The sequence below is a fragment of the Pteropus medius genome, unplaced genomic scaffold (genome assembly GCF_902729225.1).
Source record: "Pteropus medius unplaced genomic scaffold, Ma_sr-lr_union100, whole genome shotgun sequence".
Taxonomy (NCBI): domain Eukaryota; kingdom Metazoa; phylum Chordata; class Mammalia; order Chiroptera; family Pteropodidae; genus Pteropus; species Pteropus medius.
Genome location: NW_024350923.1, coordinates 1,787,472 through 1,809,637, shown reverse-complemented (window position 1 = coordinate 1,809,637; position 22,166 = coordinate 1,787,472). Strand labels below are relative to the sequence as shown.

General features: G+C 56.7%; 1 protein-coding gene across 3 annotated transcripts; it reads left to right on the top strand.

The window, feature by feature from the left end:
- The first annotated feature begins 5,191 nt into the window (after nucleotides 1-5,191).
- On the top strand, nucleotides 5,192-21,189 carry LOC120584697 (tumor necrosis factor receptor superfamily member 1A-like). Of its 3 annotated transcripts, none has more exons than XM_039840564.1 (11): nucleotides 5,192-5,316; nucleotides 10,631-10,706; nucleotides 12,557-12,682; nucleotides 13,320-13,434; nucleotides 14,827-14,903; nucleotides 16,610-16,717; nucleotides 17,029-17,067; nucleotides 17,727-17,752; nucleotides 18,582-18,872; nucleotides 19,274-19,319; nucleotides 20,165-21,189. In XM_039840564.1, exons 1-11 carry the CDS (start codon nucleotides 5,275-5,277, stop codon nucleotides 20,464-20,466), a joined length of 1,248 nt encoding a protein of 415 aa, XP_039696498.1. In that variant the 5' UTR covers nucleotides 5,192-5,274; the 3' UTR covers nucleotides 20,467-21,189. The 3 variants fall into 3 exon arrangements, with proteins under 3 accessions (XP_039696498.1, XP_039696497.1, XP_039696499.1); XM_039840563.1 differs by having other exon boundaries at nucleotides 13,317-13,434; XM_039840565.1 differs by having other exon boundaries at nucleotides 5,291-5,316; nucleotides 10,631-10,838; nucleotides 13,317-13,434.
- The last annotated feature ends 977 nt before the right edge of the window (nucleotides 21,190-22,166 follow it).

Genomic DNA, 22,166 nt, shown 5'->3' with positions numbered 1-22,166 from the left:
TTACTGCCGGTGCTGGGGGGTCAAACAATCGAAGCATCGTTATTCATTCCGTGACGTGAGTGTGAGTGGCGAGTCTGTTGCATACGGAGGAAAAGAACTCGCCAGAGCAGACGTTCCATGTGGACGACAGCTCCCTATTCAGGAAAGGACCCTCGGCCACTAGGAGGCCAGGCCGATGGCAGGTTCCAAGCCCGGGAGGCCCAGATAACATTCCTGGGGGCAGCACTGTAGGCTGTAGCCGGAAACCGTCCAGACCTGGCACAGGAGTGAGCGCACACGGCTTCTGACCTACAGGAGCACTGAGAAGTCACAGGTGACCCAGCTCCTCTTCCCAGGTCTCTCTGCAAAGACCCTTTTCCCCAATAAGGCCACATTCACAGTTCTGGCTGTTAGGCTGTGGGTGTAGCGTTCTGGGGGCCACCGCTGCAGTCGATGACCCTAGGGTAGACCAGCAAGACTCCGAGGCCCTCAGCCCGGTGGCCCCCAAGGAACTAAATGCTGCTAACAATCTGTGAGCTTGAGAGGGGGCCCTTTTCCAGGCCGGCAGCCAGCGAAACTATAGCCCTGGCTGATACCCTAATATCAGTCTGTGAGAGGTGGGGTCAGAAGACCCAACTAAGGCAGACTCCTGACCCACAGACAGCGAGGAGTAATGTGTGTGTCTGAAGGGGTGAAGTTTGCAGCCAGTTGTTACACAGGATGTGATCACTAATACAGAAAGCCACTGGCCTGGCATCGTCTTGATGGAACCCAGCCCAGGGGAGCTGTCCACCCACAGGAGGACCCACCGAGTGGCAGTCCCTGGAAGGAGCTGCCAAAGACCCCACATCCACACTCACAGGCAGGACCAGCTAAGAGAGCCATAGAGCCCCAGTGACCAGGAACCCTCCCCATCCTCTCTGCCCTTCCCCAACTACCCCCACCCCCGAGGACCCAGGAGATGGGAGAAGGCCAAGCAAAGACCCCATGGCAGGGTCCCAGGTGGGGTCCGGGAGGATCGTTGAAGTGGGCGTGGATCGAAAATTTGAGACTAGACTGGATGGATCTTTTCATTAATTTTGTATTGAGGTGGATGAAAGTCACCATTTTAAACACTGTAAAGTAAATGATTCCGAGGCTTTCAGGACACTCACAAGTCACGGTCCTGTCATCACTCTCTGGTTCCAGGACACTTCATCTCATCGCCCCCCAAAGAATCCCCAGTCTGCAGACAAAGTCAGTCCCGTCCCCTCACCCCCCGCTTACCGGGTCCTGGAAAACGCCCGTCTACCCCATGTCTCTGGATTCGCCTCCCCTGGATGTTTCGCGGGAACGGAGCCACACACTCGGTGGCCTGTTGCGTCTGGTTCCTCAGGCCCAGCCACGTCTCAGCATGTCAGTCTCCGGCCCTCCCTGTTGTGTCTGTCCGTTTCCCAGGGGGGTGGGCATTTGGGCTCCACTTTTTGACTGATCTGCACAAGTTTCTCTGTGGATATATGTTTTCATTTTTTTAAAGCTATTTTTATTGATTAGAATTCTGCATCTAGGGTGTGTGTGTGTGTTTAAGTGCCTCTAACCTAATGTGCCAAGACACCTTTTCTGACCAAGACTTGTCAGAAAAATCTCAAAAGCAACAGAATTCAAATTCTTCTACTGGATGATGATAAAGTGAAATTTTAAAGATCTTCTTTATAGAGATTTTTTTTTTCAAGAGTTGGGAAAATTGTTTCATTAAATTTGAAAACTCAGTCTGAAGTGTAATTTTGCCTGTACGTGAAGAGCACTCTGCACAGTCTTATGCCCAGAAAATGAAACACCTGGGCAGCGTTACACGGAGCAGCGTTACGGTTGCCATGGTTGCACAGACCTTGAGTTCAAGGCCAGGAAGACTGACTCAAGGTGAAACTCAGAATCACTCTGCATGGATCTGATTTGAGAAGGCACCTCTAGGAAGTGGGACTTCTCAGCTCGGCCACGAGTCATGCTGCCCTGATCAAAGTCAGGGATATGCCTGGTGGCCTCCCCTCCCACGTTTCTGAGGCTGGTCTACATTTTCCTTTTGGTTTCTGAGGATCCCACTTTCCCCAATAAGGCTCGCCAGTAACCTCCAACCTAGACCGAGTTCCATGTGGGACCTTCTGTGGTCCCCTTGGTCTAGATGCCTTCAATGTGCCCAGCCCTCTTGGTTGACCTTGATTGACCTTAGGGACCTGACGAGCAGGCAGGGATTTCTCCAGGATGAGCGATGCTTTCCGTCCTTAAAGTTGTGTTTGATTTATTAAAGGCAGCGGCATGTGTATAGGGCACGGTTGGGGCCGGCACAGAGCGGTTCTCGGTGAGTCCCGCCGACAGGCCCTCGAGCCCCCGTGCAGTCCCCGAAGGCACCTGCAGTGCCACCACAGCCAGAGAGTGTCGGGAGCCTTAAAGCCTGCACCCAAAGATAAGAACCACATCTTGTTACCGAGAACAAACTCTGCTAGCTGTGACCATTTGGACAGCCACGGCACTGTGAAGCGCCGGCCTTATCCCGTGTCTTTGATTCCCATTCCGCCCCCTGCAGAGCGGGAGCCTGCAACTGCTGGCACAGCCCATCTGTTTCTGACCAGCCAGGTAGAAATCACCTCATCTGGTGGTCGCCAATAAGCTTGTAACGAATACTCTCTGATCAGTCCCGCCCCTGCCCTCTCCACTTGAGTGTATAAATATAACCACTTGAAAATAAAATTTTGAGGCTTGATCAGAACACTGTCTTGCCTCCATTCTTTTCTCCCGCCCATGTTTTTTTCAAGGTCCTCCTCGGGTTCTACGCAATAACTAGGTCCTGCAGGTCGGGACAAGAGAGCAGCCAGAGCTGGCTGTGTCCCAAGTGGGCTGTGCCTGAAGCTTCCGTTCTGAGTGTGACAGCCCTGCCCTCGCCCCATTGAGACCTGCCAGGCGGCCTGGGTGCGGGGTGGGGCCTGATGAGCGATGCACTGCCATGGGGCTCCCGTCCTCAGTTCCTTCATTCGTTCGAACGGCAGGTGGCTGTGGCTGACTTGTTTCTTTTATGGCCTCTTTAGGGTTTTGTACCTATGAGATGATGTCATCTGCAAACAGATAGTTTTCCTTCTTCCTTTCCAATTCAGATGCCTAATCGTTCTGGCGGATGTTGGCCTTTGACGCAGGTGGAGAGAAGCGTTTCTGATGGATCTTAAGGGAGGGAAGGAGAGAGAGACCCACTAGTAGGACCAGCATGGGGGACGTGATTGATTTGCACAGTGGGACGAGGCTGCGATCCGTCACCCTTTGGTGTCACCCCGTGTTCTGAAGCTTCAGGAAGCGTAAGTGGCAAATACGGAGTCCGTTCCTGAAAGACTTGAAACTTAGTAAAAGCTTCTCGTCACTTTCTGAGTAAGCAGTACGTGAGGTAAAGATCACGCATTCTGAAAAAAAAAAAAACCAACCGCTGAATGGCAAGCCAGCCAGAGCTGACTTCCTGAAGAGAGTGCGCTGGGCAAAGAGCAAGTTTTGTCCCTGCCGTTTGGGGGGTGAACAGTAGGGGCGGGACACTGTGCCCCCACAGGTCTGTGTGGGTTTTGTTTTTCACGATTTCTCTTTTATCATGGTGAAATATACATGAGATTTTCCCGTCTTAACCATTTTTAAACGCACAATTAAGTGACATTAAATACCTCTGTGTACAACCATCACCACCATCATCTCCAGAATGTTTCATCTTCCCAAACTGACACTGTCCCCATTAAACACTCACATCCCCATCCCCCCGGCCCCCACCATCCTACTTTGCGCCTCTGTGAACTGACTCTTCTAGATTCTCACAGATGCGGACTCACATAGGATTTGTCTTTCTGTGACCGGCTCATTTCACTCAGCACGATGTCCTCAAGGTGCATCCGTGCTGTAGCAGGTGTCAGAACATCTCCCCTTTTCCAGGCTGCGTAATATTCCACTGCACGGATGGACCAGAGTTTGTGTGTCCACCTTGTGACGAGGGACGCTTGGGTTTCTTCCATCTTTTTAGCTGCTGTGAACGCGAGGTGCAGGTAGGTCTCTCTGAGATCCTGCTTTCGGTTCTTTTGGATCTGGAGTGGGATGAGCAACGGCTTTGCCATGCCAGGTCCCAGCGGCACTCTCACGACACACTCCCGGGGAGACCAGCACCGTCCTGCCGCGGTGGAAACACTCCCTCCCGCTCAGACGACAGATTCACGCTCTAGAAGGCTCTAGAAGCACCGGGCGGCTGGACTCCCGGCTCCGGCCATACCCAGGCCAGGCCCTCCGCCCGCGTCCCTTTCTTCTCTGCGGGCGGCCTCCTCTCTCACGCCCCAAGCAGCTGCACAGATGTCTGTGCCGGGCCGTCTCCAGGCATTAGCTTCTGGGTGGTTCAGCCAGCCGCACCGGGGGCGCGTGGAGACCCGGCAAGGCGCGCAAAGTGCTCGCAGGAGCACGCGCGGGCGGTGCGCATGACCCGAGAGCAGATGCCCGCCCGGGGCTCATTCTCGCTCCTCCTCCTCGGCCTGTGCTGTGGTAGCCGTTAGATGGCTCTGGACCAGACACCTCGTGATATGGGATGAATTTGTCCCCGCCCCCAAATTCATAAGATGAGGTCCTAGCCCCCAGCACCCCGAACCGTGGTCTTATGTGGAAACAGGATCTAATTATCAGATGAAATTAGTGGAGATGAGGTCGAGGAGGACTAGAGGGGTTCTCGATCCGATGTGACCGGTGTCCTTACAGAAAGGGAAGATACGGCATAGACAGAGAGGATGCCAGGTGAGGATGAAGGGAGGGATGGGGCGATGCCCCTACAAGCCAAGGAACTTCCAGGTTTCCCCGCCGGCCACAGGCGCTGGGGACAGGCCTGGACCAGGTTCCTTCGGAGGGGACCCACCCTGGCAACGCCTTGATGGCAGACGTCCATCAAGACTCCAGGACTGGGAGAAAAATACATTTGTCGTTTAAACCACCCTGTCTATGGTACTGTGCTATGGCAGCCCCGCAAACTAGTACGGGGGTCCCTCTTGGTGGCCTGCTGGTCACCTTCGACTATAAGGACAATTTTGTTAAGATAAGTAAACGTCATTTTCAGGAATGAAAGAAATCGAGGCACCGCCCACATGATCAGAGCAGTCCCGCCAATCAGATCAGCGGGTCCCCGCAGGGAGCAGAGGCGGAGCCTTTCGGCTTTTCCCCTCCCGCCCCCTCCCGCACCATTAAGTTCGCGGGCGGTTGGCGTTCGGTCTTCTGTGCGTCGTCGGTCCTTCCGCCGCCATTCATTCGTTCCTTCTCCGAGCCATGGCGCTGTGGCGGCGGCGGCTGCTGCTGCTCCTGGCCTGGGTGAGTGGGCCAGGCCGGGGGGCCCGCCCGGGGGGAGGCCGAGAGACCGGGGTTCGGGGAGGCCGAGAGCCGGGGTTCGGGGAGGCCTGCGCGCCTTCCGGGCGCAGCCTAAGGGGACGTGCTGCGGGTTCCCGGGCTCGCTCTGACCGCCCTGCCCCCCCAGACCTGCGGGCTGAGGTCGGCCCGGGGAGGCCGAGAGCCGGGGTTCGGGGAGGCCTGCGCGCCTTCCGGGCGCAGCCTAAGGGGACGTGCTGCGGGTTCCCGGGCTCGCTCTGACCGCCCTGCCCCCCCAGACCTGCGGGCTGAGGTCGGCCCGGGGAGGCCGAGAGCCGGGGTTCGGGGAGGCCTGCGCGCCTTCCGGGCGCTGCCTAAGGGGACGTGCTGCGGGTTCCCGGGCTCGTTCTGACCGCCCCGCCCCCCGCAATCCTGCCGGGCCGGGCAGAGGTCAGCGTGGGGATTCCCGGAGGCCGGCCTGGGATCCGTCCCCTCCTGCACAGCCTAAGGGGACTGGCTGCGGGTCCCGCGGGTTCCCGAGCGCACCCTGACCGCCCCCGACTCCAATCCTGACGTGCCGAGGGCCCCCCGGGCTCGCCGGGCCGGGCCTGGTGCGCGGGGCTGCAGCTGGCTGGGCCTCTGCGCCCTACCCCTGGATGCCGGCGCCCTGACGGAGGACGCGCTGGCGCAGGGTAGGCCCGAGGTGGCCCCCTCAGTGTTTTGAGGGTAGCTAGAGACTTTGTCCAAGTTGGGGCGCCAACCTCCGGAGCTCACGGCGGGGCGGGTCGAGGCTGCCGGGCCTGCGGCGCTGCCAGATGTTGTGGTGACTCAGGCGCCGTGATCGGCGCGGCACTGGGGGACCCGGTGGGGATGGGGGGGCTTGTGCAGAAACCGCCAAACCCAGGAGCCCGGAAACTCCAGGCCGCTCGCGGAGGCGAGGCGAGGGGGCTGAGATGTTAACCAAAGCTGGATCTGCCAGTCAATTCAGTATGTTCCTGCTCTCTCGCCTTCCCACGGAAATGGTTTCATTCACAAACACTGTTTCACTATTTTCTGAATATCGCTAACATGTGCTCAAATGTAATCGCTTCCGTAATTACATTGTCACAGTGTGTGATCAATTTTGTTTTGAAAGCAGCTTGCGGATTTAGCACCTGAGTAGGAAGTGTGTCTGGGGGGGTTTAAACTTTCACACCCCAGGCCTTCCCCCTCGAGTTCCCTCAGAGCCAGCCCGTCTACAGCGTAGCTGTTTTTCTGCCTTGGAAAAGGTGCCTTTTGCGTTTTGGGCACCTCTTCCTGAGAAGTGTCCTCAGCTTCTGGCTTTCCTGTCTGGAGAGCAGGGATGAACAATGTGCGTGGGTTGTGCTTCCTCGGCATCAGAATGAGATCTCGCTGTCCTCGTTCCTACTTGTCCCTACCCCCACCTCCGGGCTGGCTGTTGACAGCTTCCTTCACTGGGGTGGTTGGACCCGGGGTAGCAAATCCTTGTGGGCCATGCGGGCGAGGCCACTTAGCCAGAGACCCTCTTGTTCCACGAAGCTTGGGTGTGCGGCAGGACGCGTGGGATAGTGTGTCTTCGGGGGTCGTCCCTTCTTGTTCTAGATCCTGAAGCTTCAGGGCCAGGAGATGCTTCCTATGTGTACCTTCTGGATTTAGCCCACCTGCCGGCCTAATGTGGGGGACACGGAGCAGCCGCTGGCACCAGGGTTCTCAGAAGCCCCTTCCAGGGAAAGGCCGTCAGGGAGTCCCCTCCCCTCTGAGGGCTAGCCCAGGGACGCAGGCTGTGCATTTCAAGTTGGTGGCACGTTCACACTCGCCGAGGTCCCCGGCTGCCTTCAGGTTCCCCAGTGCGTCCTCACTGGGGCCTTTTGGGGGTCCGCATCTGCCAGTGGGTTGATTCCCACCCTGTATTGGTTGCCTAGTGGTGATTCTTTAGGGGTTTCCTAGGACAGAAGGGAAGGGGCTGGAAGGGACATTTCAGCCTAAGGGGCTGGCGGTCGAATCCAGGGGGATAGCAGAGAGGAGGGAACTGCAGGAGCCAGGAGGAGACCCCCAGCTGGGTGAGCCCCTTGGGGTGGAGGCATTGCCAGCGGGAGGTGGGCCCTGGGCCGGAAATTGGGGAACTCAAGGAATGAGCCCCAGGAGGTACGTTGAGTACTCACTTCTGGTGTAAAATTTACAGGGGCATCATAAAAACTCCGGAAACAAGATAAACAATGTTCGATGCAGTATTTTTTAAAAATAAAAAATTTGTGCCAAAAAAAAACACATGATGAAAAAATAGAAACATTTTAAGTAAAGACAGAAGACGGCCCCCTGCACTTGGCCTGACCCCAGCCCCGGTCCCAATAAAACTTTATTCACCAAAGCCAGCAAATCCCAGTTTGCTGATTTGATTTCTTTTTTTTAAATATTGCATTAAATAGTGTTTATCTTGATTGCTGAGGGTTTTGTTGTTGTTGTTGGGGGTGGGGCTTACATTTTGCCTCATCCTGGGCCTGGGAGGTCAGGGGGGTGCTGGAGGGGGAGGCACAGCCTCAGGGATGCCAACAGCCGTAGGTGGCCCTCCCAGACTCATTCAGGGCGAGGAAGGAGGGGAGTTGCTCCTGCAGGAGAACCAGAAGCATGAGAGGTGCTGGGCAGGGTGAGTGCTTGAAAGGGAGTCTTCTGAGGTGGCTGGGCGGGGCTGAGGAACAATGGCCTTGACGTGGGAGGGCGAGGCCCTCAGTGACGAGGTTGCCGCCAGAACGCCTTCAGTGTCCTCTCACACTTGGAGGGGACAGGGGTGGGCGGAGGCGGAGGAAATAGCATCTATTGGGTTCCTGGCTGGGCTGAGCTCCAGAGAGGAAAGCCCCATTCCTCTGAGATTCTTTTTTTCCCTCCTTTAAAAGGTTTTGAATTTTTTTTGTTTTGAAGTAACTTCAGACTTAAAAGTTACCTAAAAGTTATCCAACAGTGCGAATGCACTAAATGCTGCTGGATTTTACGCTTTCAAAGGGGTTACTTTTAAGGGATGTGAATTTTAGCCTCATGGAAAAAAAATAACCTTTCAAGGTCACGTGCTTCTGCCTCCTGCTCCTTGCTGGGCTCCGAGGCAGGGCCACATGGCCAACCAGCTCTGTTGCTTCTGGCTCTGCCTTTCAGGCCATGAGGCTTCTTGACCAAAAAGCGGATTCCAAACTGCCCCGCCGATATCAGCCATGATGGCTGCTCAGCTACATGGTCCATTCGGAGGCGGGGGGAACAGGGGGAAGCTTTTCCTTCTGAGCGGCCCTGCTTCCTGAGCACGGTGATCACTAAGGAGTGTGGCCTTAGCGTGGCAAGGGATCGGGCCCCTCGTTCCAGCCCACCGGTTCTGGGTTAGAGACGCCGGGCCCCAGCCGCAGGCACCACACCACCAGCCTTAGCTTCAACTGGTTGTCTGACCACCACGACCCAGGGGCTGGCGGGCTGGCAGGATGGCTGAGATCAGCGGTGAGGACCCGTGGCCCGATTCCCGGCAGCACCGCTCCAGTGACGCCTTCCCTCCCGACTGTCCTCGGGGCGGCGTCCGTTCTCGTGGTTGTGCTGATCCCCAGATAAAGATAGCAGAGCAGCACGCTTGGCCCACGTTACACAAGAGCCTGGAGGTGCCTGCAGTTGAGAGATGGGCGGGCGGGTGAGTCCGCGTGGCTCACGGCAGGGAAATCAGAAAAGCCTCGCCCCTGGAATTCTCAGAGTGTGTGCCACCTATTTGGAGTGGCACCTTTCAAAAGCCAAAAATAAAGTGGTACACTGACTTCCTGTGGCTGTCACCCAGATCCCACAGAGGTCAACATCGTAGGTACCTGCTGTTCAGGCGTTGGAATCGGGGTGGGGGGGCACCATCCAGGCGACACTTGTCTGGTCTACAGACTGCTGCGTGTTTGGCTAGCTTCCCTCTGGCGCCCTCAAGTGACATTGGGGGCTTGCTCGCTCTTGCCTTTTTTCTACAGCCATTACACTGTTGAAGAGTTCTGGCCAATAGTTCAGTAGACTGTTTCTCCGTTTTGTTTGTTTGCTGGTTTCTTGTGAATAAATCCCAGTTAGGCATTTTTGGCACACGTACCGCAAAAGCGACGTGTCATTTTAACCACGCCACGTCAAGAGACCCAAAATGCGTGGTAACAATCTGTCACCTTACTGGCGACGTTGACTTTGATTACTTCATTCTGGTGGTGTTCGCCATTCTGGTGGCGTTTTCTTCACCGCAAAGTTATTGTTTTTTCCCGGTGTAATCACTAAGTATCTGGTGGCGGGTCGCTTTGAAACTACATCAGTATTGCGTCTTTGCTCATGCTTCAGCTACTAATGTTGATACTCGCCTGAAACAGTTTCTACTGTAATGTTTGCAGACTGGATTTTTTTTTTTCCCTTGAAACGTATCTAAATACCTTTTTCTGTTACTTCTCGCTTCATTTTCCCCAACTTAATGTGCAAGCTAGCAAGTAAAAAGTAAAAATAGAACCTATTTGGTTTTGCAGTGAAGGAAATAAAAGGATCTGGGGGAGGGGGTGACAGAAAGTACGACCCTCAAATACATCGAGCAAGAGGGTGGAAATAAGTCTAAACAGAGCAGTAACCCAATACGTGTGAATAGGTTAAGCTCATTCATGAATTATCGGGTCGAATTAGAAAGAAAAATCTGGCCACGTGGAGTTGTTAAGGGCTCTGCCTATAGGAAGTAATGCAGGACTTACAGGGCACGACAGGTGGAGAGTGAGGGCCGGAAGGTCGCTGCCTGGCCTCGTCTCGATGGGCTGGGGCGACTGGCATTCTCTCTGTCAGATAAGAGAGAATTCAGGCCTGAAAGCCTTGGCCGGGCAATGACGTATACCTGCACCTTCTGGACGAGTTAGCTGCATGCAGAACAGAATGGGTGCCGAGCTGCAAAGGGACCTGCCACACAGGTCCTCGCTCTGACCACAGATGGGTCAGATGCCCACGGCGGAGAGCCAGCCACACCACCGCGTTTGGAAACTAAAGCCATCCCTCCGCCCCCGCCCCCCCAAATAATACCTGCTCCGTAGAACAAGTCCAAGGACATGGCGATTATAAGAAAAAGTCGCTGATGTGCGCTGCCCCAGCGGGAAGCAGTGCCCCCTGGTGGTGGGTGGCCGTCCCTCTCTGTGGAGGACGGGCGTGGTTCCCTCCGGGCCGAGGCCTCTGGATGAAACCGGTCTCCTCTTCTTTTTTTCTTTTTTTCTCTTTTTTTTAGTCATAAAACCAATTATTTAATTGAAGCTATAAAAAAAAAGGCAGTAAAATTGCTAAAATAATCCGTCTCCCTTTCTGATCGAAGGCGACCATCGCAGCCAGTGCGACCGAGCGTGGCCCGAACGAGTATGAGTCGAAGAGCGGTGACCTCTGCCCGGCTGGTGAGTGTCAGGACGTCTTCTAGAGCCTTCCGGCAGAGCTGCAGGCTGCCCCCGGTACCCAGCCACCCTTCCTCTGCGCCCGCCTAGGGGGCTCTCTTGTGAACAGAGTGGGGTGTGTGTGCTTGTTTTGAGGTGAGTGAGGTGTGTTCAGCAGGACTTGGAGGGCAGAAGTCGGGGTGCATGCCCGGGCTGGACGCTCCTACCTCCCCTGCTGTCAGAAGGACGGTGGTGGACACGCAACAAAGGGAAGCAACTGGGGTGCGGCTGTCACCGGCCTTGTGCACGGCAAGGCCCTGGAGTCTTGTCCATCCTCCTGAAGAAGCCCCGTGCTCACCCCATAAAGCAGATGGGGGGCCACGGGCTCCCAGGGCCGGCTCTGCCCGACCCTCAGCCACACTGCCTCACGGCCAGTCACCGCCAGGCCCCTCGGCCTTCTGGGGAACCTGGTCAGAGGCCCGCCGCCCCCACCGCTGCGCCCCACCTGCGCACACAGACAGGCACCCACACATTGTCAGTGAAACTGCTTCAGGGACAGGGGTCTCTTTGAACCCATTTCTCGTTTGCCCCGAGAACACTCGGCGGCGGCACACGTGGCTGCAGCGTTGACCCCGAGATAGCTCGCGGATGACAGTCCTCACCCCCAGAGTTTGCCACGAAATATCGCTTTTAATCATGACTTTTGTATCGCTCTAATATAGCGATGGTCTTTGGGAACGAATAACATCATTCTGTTGACAGCGTTCTGTTTTTGGTAGCGGTGTTTCTGTTGACAAAATATAGTCATTCTTGATCGCTGAAAACGTCGAACCCCAGGAAACAGTGTTCCTACGTGTGACGTTAAGGTGGTTCTCGAATAGTCGTTAGCCAAAACTTCATCTGCTAATTCTGATTTAGGGAGACATTTCTGTTATGTTAGGATCAGAAACGAGTTCTGGTTAGAAATATCTCCAAGGACGGTTTTTATATTTCACGTTCACGTTGAAAACCAGTCCGATTTGCTTCAGCCTCGAAGAGCGTGTTTGTGCGAAATTAAATCAACACTGGCAGCCACTGCACTTTCTCCGTAGGACGGGAAAGGGGCTGAGGGGGCCAAACACACGGCCGCAGCCCCCGCCCTGCCCACGCCCGCTCCCAGGCGCCTCTTCTCCACGACCCTGTGCCTTTACAAGGCTTCTAGCTCGGGGACCACTCACCCCATCCCCTCCCCACACACACCCGTACCCCACGCACGTACACGCACACATCCGCACCCACACGCCGAAGCACACACCACATCGAGGGATGAACGAGGCACCGCTGGTCCGATGTGAAGTGATCTCGGCACATGTGCCGAGTGCTGCAGAGTGTGTGTGCTCGGGGCCTCTCTCTGGGGAGGGCGTGACTTGACTCAGGCATAGGCACCGTGTGTGACGAGCACTGGACCCGGAGCGCTCCAGACTGCGTCAGACGCCGCTGCCTCTAGCCTCCCGCGCTCCGCCGCGGCCGGCCTGGGAGCTGCCGAGCCTGCCCAGCGGGCTGGGCTGGGCTGGCGGCGGGCACACCGTCATCTGCAGGCTCCCCGTCATCTGCAGGCTCCCCGGCAGGCCCCAGCGTGCACATTAACCCACCCACACACACAGGCTGCGGGGTATCGATAGAAGCCGAGGGTGACTCGTGTCCCCAATTCCTGGGGCGCATGGAGCTAGGCGTCAGTCCAAGGAGGGAGGAGGTGAGAGTCGGTGCGCTGCAGGGGGCCTGGCCCCGGCGCTGTGGGACCCCCTCGAGCAGAGGCCTCGGGGACCACGTCAGGTCTGAGCCAGACGAGGCCGTGCTGGGCCCCTACCTCACCTCTGTGTCTCACCCTCTCACAGGCCACCATGTGAGCAGAGAGTGTGACGGGAACCGTCCCACGTGTTGCCGGCCGTGTGCAGCTGGCACCTTCATGCCCCACAGCAACAGGGAGGACGAGTGCCTGCCCTGCACCCAGTGCCGCGATGGTGAGTGGCGGGCCCTGTGCCTTTTTAAAACGCGCCCCCTCCCACCTGGCTGGTAGGAATCGCCCCCCCAAAGGCAGTTATGACCCGGGGGACCAAATTGCTGGAGTAGCCACCACAAGGCGTCTTCCTCAGCACAATGATAACACGTGTATGGTCAAAGAATTGTCTGCCCGTTCTCAGGAGCCCAGAGTAGCTACGTGCAAGAATCACATACAGAGGTTTCTCTCAACTTCTGTATATCAGCACCAAAGTGTTTTAAGATGTAACTTTAGGGAAAAAGGATACCATTTGCATTAGTAAAAAACAGAAAAGTAGGATCCTTTGGAATGAGTCCAGCAAAGAATGTGTAAAATGTTTACGTGAACAAACAACACTTAAGAAAAGTCTGAGCATGCAGAGAAATACGACAGGCCTGTAAACGAGACGGCTCTGTTTTAAAGCTACTGGTTCTTATTTCCGGTTGTAGGCAATACGGCCTTGTTACGTCATCCTCGTCCCTACGTGCTAGAACGGAGGGTGGGGGCCCACTCGCCCCACGTGGCTCAGACTCTGGAGGAGCTTAGCGAGGGAGGGGGCAGAGTCCTCCCCGTCTCCCACCCCATCCTGGCAACTGACCCTCGCCCTCCCTCTTTAGCAGATGAGGAGGTGGTGACTCCGTGCTCCCCGCAGAGTGACCAGCAGTGCCAGTGCAGGGAGGGAGCCTTCTACTGCGACTCCGTGTTCTGCAGAGAAAATTGCTACCGTTGCACCAGGTGCTGGCCTCGGGGGCGCGGGCGGACCGGACGGGGGGCCCGGGTCCCACACCTCCAGCCAGTGCCCGTTGGCATTGGCGCTGGGTCAGTTACGGAGCTGCCTGCCCCGCCCCATCCGTACGCTGGGGCTCGTGGTAGCACCTGCCTCCTAGAGGTTACATCAGATAGAGCACCTGGATGCCTCTGCCTGGCGGCAGGCCTTGAATCAGCGTCCCACTGTCCCTGGATGCGTGGACATGCAGTAGACGGCTGGGAGCCCTCTGTGGCCTGCCAGTGCCATTGCAGGCCCGGTCCCCAGCCCTGCCGGAGACAGATCATCGAAACACAGTCCAGCGAGTCCATGAGGGATGGAGAGCAGGGAGGGGGCTGTTTCAGACAGGTCTCGAGCAGAGGATGACGAGGGAGGGAGGGAGGGAGACAGACACAGAAAGTTCCAGAGGGACGGGGCTCTTGGCAGAGAGAACAGCGGTCCTGTACCCTGTGACGGCCAAATGACCGTCTCAGTAACAAAGCACTACACCGGGTGGCTTTAAAAAACAACAAAAATGCATTCTTTCACAGTTCCGGAAGCCAGAAGTCCAAAAACAAGTTGTCGGCAGGGCCGCGCTCCCTCCGAAGGCTCTGGGGCGAGCCCTTCCCGCCTCTGCCCGCTTCCGGCGGTGGCGGGCCCCCCTCGGCACCCTCGGCACCCCTCGCTTGTAGGCGCATCGCTCCAGCCTCTGCCTCTGCCTTCATGTCTGTTGTCTTCTCTCGGCCTCTGTCTGCACGTGGCCGTCTCCTCTCTGTCTGCGTTCCGATTCCTCTCTCGTAAGGACGCGGTCGCGGAGTGAGGCCCGCCCTAACGCGGTATGACTCCACCTTGACGCGATGACATCTGCCGGACCCTGCTCCCAAACGGGGTTTCCTGCGGACGTTCCGGGGGGACCTTTGGGGGAGACATGACGGTGGAAAAGCCGCTTACAAAACAGCTCGCTTGTGCGGCACACGGTATCTGTCTTCTTAGATACGACCGGACCGTGTCGAGCCGTCGGCTCGCGTGCCTGACAGGTCCAAAGTCAGGGCTGCCTTCAGGTCTGGTTTGATCAGGGCTCTGGCTGCTCTAGACTCGCTTGCCTGTGCTCCTCTCTGTGGGCTTCCTCTTCGGGCTGACTGCCCCCTTGGCAGAGATAGGGCCACAGCTTATCCAGGAATGAGGGCGGTGGGGGGGTGGTCTCTTCCTCAGGTGTCACAGAGAATCCCCAAGGTTTATTCCTTGAATGGATTTGGGCCAGATAGCTGGGGACATGCCAGACACAGGTCCCTCAAAGCCTGGCACTGCCCCACCTCTCACCCCCGGCCCCGAAGCTGGGCCTGGGCAGGGAGGAGCGACACTCGGGGTTCTCTCACTTTCAGGTGTAAAGGTGCCGTCCTTCAAACGTGCAACGCCACAAGGGATACCATTTGTGCCCCCGAAACGAACCCAGAGCCAGGTAAGAAGCCGATCCCGCCTCCTAAATCTGGGTCAGCGAGCCTTTCCACACAGGGAAGTGGTTAAGGCTTTGCGGGCTGTACGGTCTGTGCTGGGAATACGCAGCACGGCCGCTGTAGTAGAGGAAGCTGGAGACAGTAAGTCAACGGATGTGCTTGTGTGTGTGCCAATAAAACTTTATTTATAAAACGAGGCAGCGGGCCAGATTTGGCCCGTGGGCCGTAGTTCAAAGACCCTCCCTCGTCTTGAGTAAACAAACAAAATCCTTGGGGAGTAGCTTGGGCTTCCCTGTCCTTGCTCCCCACGTTGGGGCCCTGCGGGGGTCCGGCTCAGCCTCCTCGGGCCGACCGGAGCCACCGTGCCTCACGCTCCAGAGCGCAGCAGGTGAGGCGGGGTGGCTGGCTCCCAGGAGGCCTGCGGCTTTGTCCTTCAGTTCAGACCGTTCTCACGTCCTCCGTCCTTTTGTCATCCCCGAGGCTGTGCCGGGTCCCCGCCCTCACGGGGCGCTCCCACGTGACTTGGGGACGGGGGGCGGGCCCGCGCCGGGTGTAGAAGTGACGCCTTTGGGTCTCTCGTGTGACGTCTGTGCGACACTCTCGCTCGTGTTTATGTTGGGTTTTGTATTTACATCTGGGTGTTGTCTTCTTGTTCTTTGATAATCCTTTATAAATGTTTGTAATTATTGATAAACTCGAGGAACAGGCCCTTTGGGCTACCAATGTCCCTATCCCCTCGTCGGGGAGGCATCTTTTTACTAAGTTTATGGGGTGTCTCGCCAGACCCAAGTTCTTCATTTTCATGCTGTCCAGTCTGTCGTCACTTTCCTGCGTGGTTGGCGCTCTGCTCGTCCCGAGAGGATGGCTCGCGTGGCCTGCCCGAAGCTTTGTGGCTTCGCCGTTCTCACTTCCTTTCGCGAACGAGCCTGGAAAGGATGTTTTCGCGGTGTGAGGCAGGCAGTCGCGGTTCACTGTGTTTTTTCCCGCACACGGGTACAGATGACCCGAGATCGTGTTTAGAAAAGACAGTCCCTTCCCCCGCTCTCGGTGTGACTCGATCGTAAACCGGGGCCCGTGCAAGTCTGGGACTTTCTGTCTGTCTGTCCCTGGGCCGGGGCTGCTCACAGGCCCTGACGTCAAAGGTGAAAGCCCCCTCGTCCTTCCTCTGTATCGTCGTGGCTTTGAGGTGTCAACTTACAGTTCAGAGTTGACTGGTCAACTTTCACACCCACACCCACACAATGGATTCAAAACCACAGAAACGCTTCAGTTATATTTTAATGCCAAAAAAAAAAAAAATTAGAAAAGCCTTTGAGTGGAATGGTGGCATCATCGTGAAAGTCACTTCGTCCCTCATGGGGCTGCCATAGCTCTGACAGGCCTGCCCTGCCTCCATGTCTCTGTGTCTGTGGCTCCTGTTGGTGCTATGATGTCACCAGGACAGTTGAGCGGTCACAGCGGCTGTCTCCCAGGGGTGGACCCTGCCCTGTTCATTGGGCCACTGTGACCTGGCCTCTCGCTCCAGTCAGGACAGGCTGTCCCCTCCCTCCTCCCCCTGGCCCAAGAGTAAGTCCCACTGCTGGGACTGCCCACACCAGAAGGAGCCCCAGCCTGGGACACCAGGACTTCTCACTGCCCCTTCGCAGCGAGTCGCTCGGGCGAGGGCCATGTGCTTACAGCGGTCGAACAGTCTCTGTTTGCCTCCTTCCAGGAAACCCACAAGTGTACTGGTTCCGCATTCTAGTAGTCGTCATCGTCATCGTCGTCGTCATCGTCATCGTCATCGTCATCCACATCGTCGTCATTGCCTATAAAAAGCGTGAGTGAGCGTTTGAGTGTCCCTGCTGAAAAAGGCACGCGCAGCCCCATTGGGAGCTCCGAAATGGGGACCGGGAACTAGGAGGTTCTTGACGAGGAGTTCGAAATGCAGCTGTGCTCACTTTCTGACTGGGGGGCGGGGGGCTCTCCCCGCCTGCGGCAAGGCTCTGGGACAGGGAGCCGTGCGCTGCGTGCCCCCTGCCCAGACGCAGGGCTTCAGCCTGGAGTTTCAGGGGTGCCGCTTCCGCCAGGGGGTAGGGTGGGGGGGGTGGTGGAGCACCCCATGGACTCCCGCCTCCCGTGTGTTCCCAGGTACGCAGATATCCCAGCGGCTTGTCAGTTTCTTGAAACGTAAGTACACTTTTTTTGTTGCGAATCCAAGGCCCTTCCCTGCCCTCACGGAGGTCGACGTCTGCTTAGTATGGATCGTGCCGTGTACCGCGTGACGGTGCGGACACGTCAGGAAAACTGGGCGCTAGGCGATCCCCTTGTCATGCGAACACACACGCAGGTGGCACGGCCACCCACACCCCCGGGCTGCGTGGTCCAGCCTGCCACCCCTGGGCTCCCGGCCTGCACGCCCGTTACGAAACACAACGACATGAGAGCAGATCCAGCGTGGGGGGCAGCGGCGCCCTCGAGGGTCGCGGTAGATGCCGGAGAGGCACCGCCTGCCTTTTCCGCGAGGGTTTCAGAGGTGGGAAGGGCGCACCCCAAAACGGGAGAAAGGGTAGCATGGCAGCTCCCTAAACCAGCGCATCGTTTACTGCGTGACCGAGCCTCGCGTGCCGTACACAGTGGTGTGCCGCACTTTCGTGTGACGAGCAGGGTGGCAGGCCACGCACGCGGGAGTGACACGTCGCCCTGTGACGCGTGCTGCCGCTCGGGGACAGGAACTTTCTGGCTCGGGCGTAGCCTGGGGGGACCCCCGCCGTGCCCTCATTTGCCCGAACGTCGTCACGCGGCGCAGGACTGTATTTTCGTTTCTCTCTCTTCTCTTTGATTTTCAGAAAAGTCGAGTGAGCAAGGCTGCCTCGTAAGTATCACCATGGGACGTGCCTGGTGGTGGCTTCGGGCCCTCATGGCGGGGAGACGCTTTGGGGTGGGTGCGACGCAGCCCAATCACCCCACTGGCACGCGCGGCCCGGCTTGTGCAGTGCTGCCCGCACCCCGCTTCCTAGAGCCCCCGAATATCTGTGCTGGAAGATGACATGCATGCCGCTGGCCTGGGCCACTGAGCGGGAGTCCGAGGCACGGGGGGCAGACGGCTCTGTGTGGGTTTCGGGGCAGCCGGAGGAATGTCACGCGCGGGGAGCCGGGGAGGGCGTGAGACCTAGGAACTTGTCTCCTATCGTCTCCCCGTTCCGGAGGCCAGAAGTCCAAAATCCAGGTGTCAGTGGGTCCGCTCCCTCCAAGGCCCTAGGGGATGGTCCTTTCTGTCCCCCTGCGACCCTCTGCTGCTGTCCCCGAGCTCCTTCGCTTGTAGACGCATCACTCCAATCTCAGCCTCCGGCCTCCCGTCTCTGCCTCTCTCCCCTTATAAGGACCCCGGTCGTTGGATTTAAGGCCCACTCTCCCCTGGGGTGTCCCCCTCTGCAAATCCCTATTTCCAGTAAGGTCCCGTTCGTAGGTACCAGGGGCTAGGCTGTGGTGGACACGTCTTGGGGGGGCGTCCCTTCAACCCAAAACAGACTTGTCTTGGGACCGCCGAGGACTCGGTGGCAGAGCTGGGACCTGTCCCTGTGACGTCTTGCTGTCCGGCGTTGCTTACCTCGCAGACAGCCCGGCATTTCTTTCTCTCAAAGTGGCTTGGGAAGGGCCGTGATGCCACCCCCGTCACCCAAAGAAATGACTTTGTTCTTTAGTCACCTAGAAGCCTCCAGCCCAACGAGATACCGCAAACCATGGACCCTGAGAGGGGCGCCCCCGGCGTGGAGACCGCACCGCTGCTGGAGGAGCGGGCCTCGGCCTTGGCGCCCGCGGCCGACACGCGCCCGGAGCCCGCGGAGGATCCGGAAGACGGCATCGAGCTGCAGGTGCTGGTGGTCCGAGGAGGTCAGGCAGCCCCAGAGCAGGCGCTGCAGACCTGTGCTCCCGCTGCCCGTGGGCCGCAGGCCCCGGCTGAGGCTTCTCCCTCCCTCGAGAGTTTGGAGGAGGTGAGTGGGACCCGGGGGGGCCTGGGTGACCGTGCAGCCCGCGTTTGCGGAGCGCCTCCTGGGTGCGGGGCTCTGTTCGGTGCTGACGTGCTTGCCCTTGTAAATTCTGCTGCATTTCCCGGGGGGTCTGCCACAAAGCGCTGCAGCCTGGGCGCCCTAAATGACGGGAATTTGTCGGCCCCTGTTCTGGGGGGCTGTGAGCTCCTTGCCATCCATGGGGGGATGGGGCGACCTCCCCGTGGACCACCTGCTGGCTGCCTGACGGTTCTTCTCATGTTCATGGGGGCCACTTGCCCCCACCCGCCACTCCACGAGAACCCAGGTGACGGTCTGTCTCGGTGGGATTCCTCTGCGAGGCCACACAGATTTCTCCTGGAATAATTTTGTTTTCTTCTCTGCAGGAATATAAACGCATGTTTAGTCTGGAGAACACGTTCTCCGATGACGGTGAGTCAGCTGGCTGCTTCATCTACAGTGACTGTCTAGGGGTAGGCCTTACTGGTTTGGCGTGCACGTCGAGGGCTCGTGCCTTCATTTCTCCGGAGGAACATCTGCCCACACGAAGCCTGGGGGAAATTTCCTGTAGCCCGAGAGTCACTTTTTCACATTCACTAATGACATCAGGGGAAATAGGCACTTGTCAACTATGAGTTTTTACAACACGTTCGTGTCGTTAAGGAAAAGATGTGAGTGGCTGGTAGCTCTAGATCGGTAGGCCCCTGCTGGCTGCGACACCATGATTTTAGTGGTATAAGGATAAGGATTTTATTGAGCACATGCTACATTCCAGGCGCTTTTTATAATCTCGTCCTAACAGCTCTGCGAGACCACCTCACTTTATAGATTTTAAACAAGATAGTCAGAAGCACAAAGAGGTCACAGAACTCACCCCGGGTCTCAGAAGGCTCGACCCCTGGCGTCAGCCTTCTCGGCCCTGCCCGCCTGACAGCCTCTCGGGGTGTAGCAGAGTGTAGGGGGCAAGGCCAACCTCAGCAGGCTCTCTATCCCCACTGAGCTTCCAAGTTTCCCGGGATCCTCGGTCCCTTCTTCCAGGTTCACTGGCAACAGGCATATGGAGAGCCACTTGGCCGCCCACTTCTCTGGGGCCCTGGGCCTCATCCCTTCTTCGGGGTCTGCTGGGGTGGCACAAGGCCTCATTCCTTCTGGTCCGTCGTGTGCCCGCTGGCCGGCACCCAGCCCTCGAGGGAGGCGGGAACAGTTATGGCAGATGCTGCTCGTGCCTTCCAGAAACGTAAACACAATCTTCCTTCTCGTTTGTTTGTTGTTTCCAGACATGAAGATCTATTATGCATTCGAACATAGCATTCCAGAAAAAGACTGGAAGATGTTTATGAGGTTGGTCGGACTTAAAGAAACTGACATCGAGATTTGTGAACATGAAAATCCAAGAAACTTGATGGAACAGCGTCATCAGATGCTTCGCCGGTGGAAGGGCACGCAAGGGAAGGGAGCGTCTATATTTAAACTCATGGCTGCCCTCCATAAAATGGGGCTACAAACATATTTGCAAAATATTATAAATAAGTTGGTTGCCGAAAAGATTTTAGTTAAGCGTGCAGAGGCCTCAAATTAAATTTTTCGGCATGGGATTGTTAACTAAGCAGTATCCTACGTGGACAATTTTGATCCCATTGCAGACTTTCTGAATCTCAAGTGGGGCTGAGCCTCTATCAAAATAGAATCTATTAAAGATTCCAATGAAGAGGTCAGTTTTGAGTGCAGGCAAGAGCACACTTCTCTGCCAGAGCAAGGCGAGTTGAGGGTGCTGCCTGTAGCCCTTACGGCAGAGATGGGCTGCTCTCAGTGGATTCCGGGGGGTGTGAGCCTGTGGGGGCCTGCTTCTTGTGCTGGGTGGGCTCACGTTCCTCGGAACTTTTTCCAAGGTGCCGAGGCCAGGATGGTGTGGTGCTTGTCTTTCTGCTTCCACCAACTCCTTGACCTCAGAGTTACTGTGATTTCCCCATGACCTACAGGGTGCGGCATTGACCGGGCGTGCCATAAATATGTATGAGGAAATTCATGGCAGGCAACCGGCTAGCCACTCTGAGCTCACAGATCTAGTTATATCTGACACCACGATCAGACCATCCCTTGGGTCTTCTGTCTGAGAGTAAGACTGGACTGAGACTAGACCCCACCTTAAACCAGAGGTTGGGCGTGGTGACAGAGACCTTTTTTAAGTGCTTCAAACGTGTACATATTTTTGTGAAGGATGTTCTTTTTAGTAAAAGATTGTATAACTTAATCACGTATTTATAGTTTTCTTTACCTAATAAAATTTGTGTCTTAAACAGTGTTTTCTCTCATTCCTGTTGGGTGTATGAACTTGGGTGTGATGTCTTCTGTGCATGGGAGGTGACATCATGCAGAGAAAGGAAGGCATGGGCCCCAAGGATGTGCTTTGTGGGGGGATGGGGTCCGGAGAAGCCTATTGTCTGGTCTGTGGTACCCCTTCTGGGCCTCTGTCCCTGGGAATGACAGCACGGTCCATCCACTGTTCAGCTCAGAATGTGAGGTCCACCCTTCTCACCCCACACATCACCAATCCTTGGAAATAAAAGTTGGCCTGCTTATTTCCATCCAGCGCCAAGATCTTCAGTTTCCAAGTCAGCAATAAAGTAAATTCCACACTGCCTGATCTCAGGCCAGAAACTTGGGTGTCATCCCTAGTCCTACCACCTCCTTTATCCCCGCATCCCAGTTTACTGCCTCCTTGGGCTCTCCGAGATCTGTCTGCTCACCCCTCCAGTCCAGGCCGCCATTTACTCTGTAGACCACCGACATGGCTTCCTCTCAAGTTTTGCTTTTCATCTGCCTCTCCCACACCCATTCTGCCTCCACTCGGCACTTGGGATAATTCAAAGCACAAATCTGGTCATGCCTGCCCCTTGACTTCGTTCACAAGACTCTTCGAGAAGCATGCGCCCCAGCCTGTGCCTCAAGCCCCATCTCTTGCCAGGGCTGCTGAATTTCTCAGCGCCTTGCTTTCTGCTGCAGTCATTTGCAGGACAGTCCCTTCTGCCTGGAATGTACTCCCCATCCATCCCAGGTCCCTTCCTCTAAGCCTCTTTGGAACTATTCCTCTGTCCAGACCAGCACGCACCTGCCCCTGGAGGCCCTCTCCGACACCCCCTGTGGCTTGTCCCTCACACCAATCGGTGCATTGCCAACGTAAACAGCCATGCCTGAGATGAATCGTCTTTAATGCCTATCTCCCCGCGGCGGGACTGCGACCTCCGCCCCGAGCCTCGTGCAGGTTGTTTCTCGGGCCAA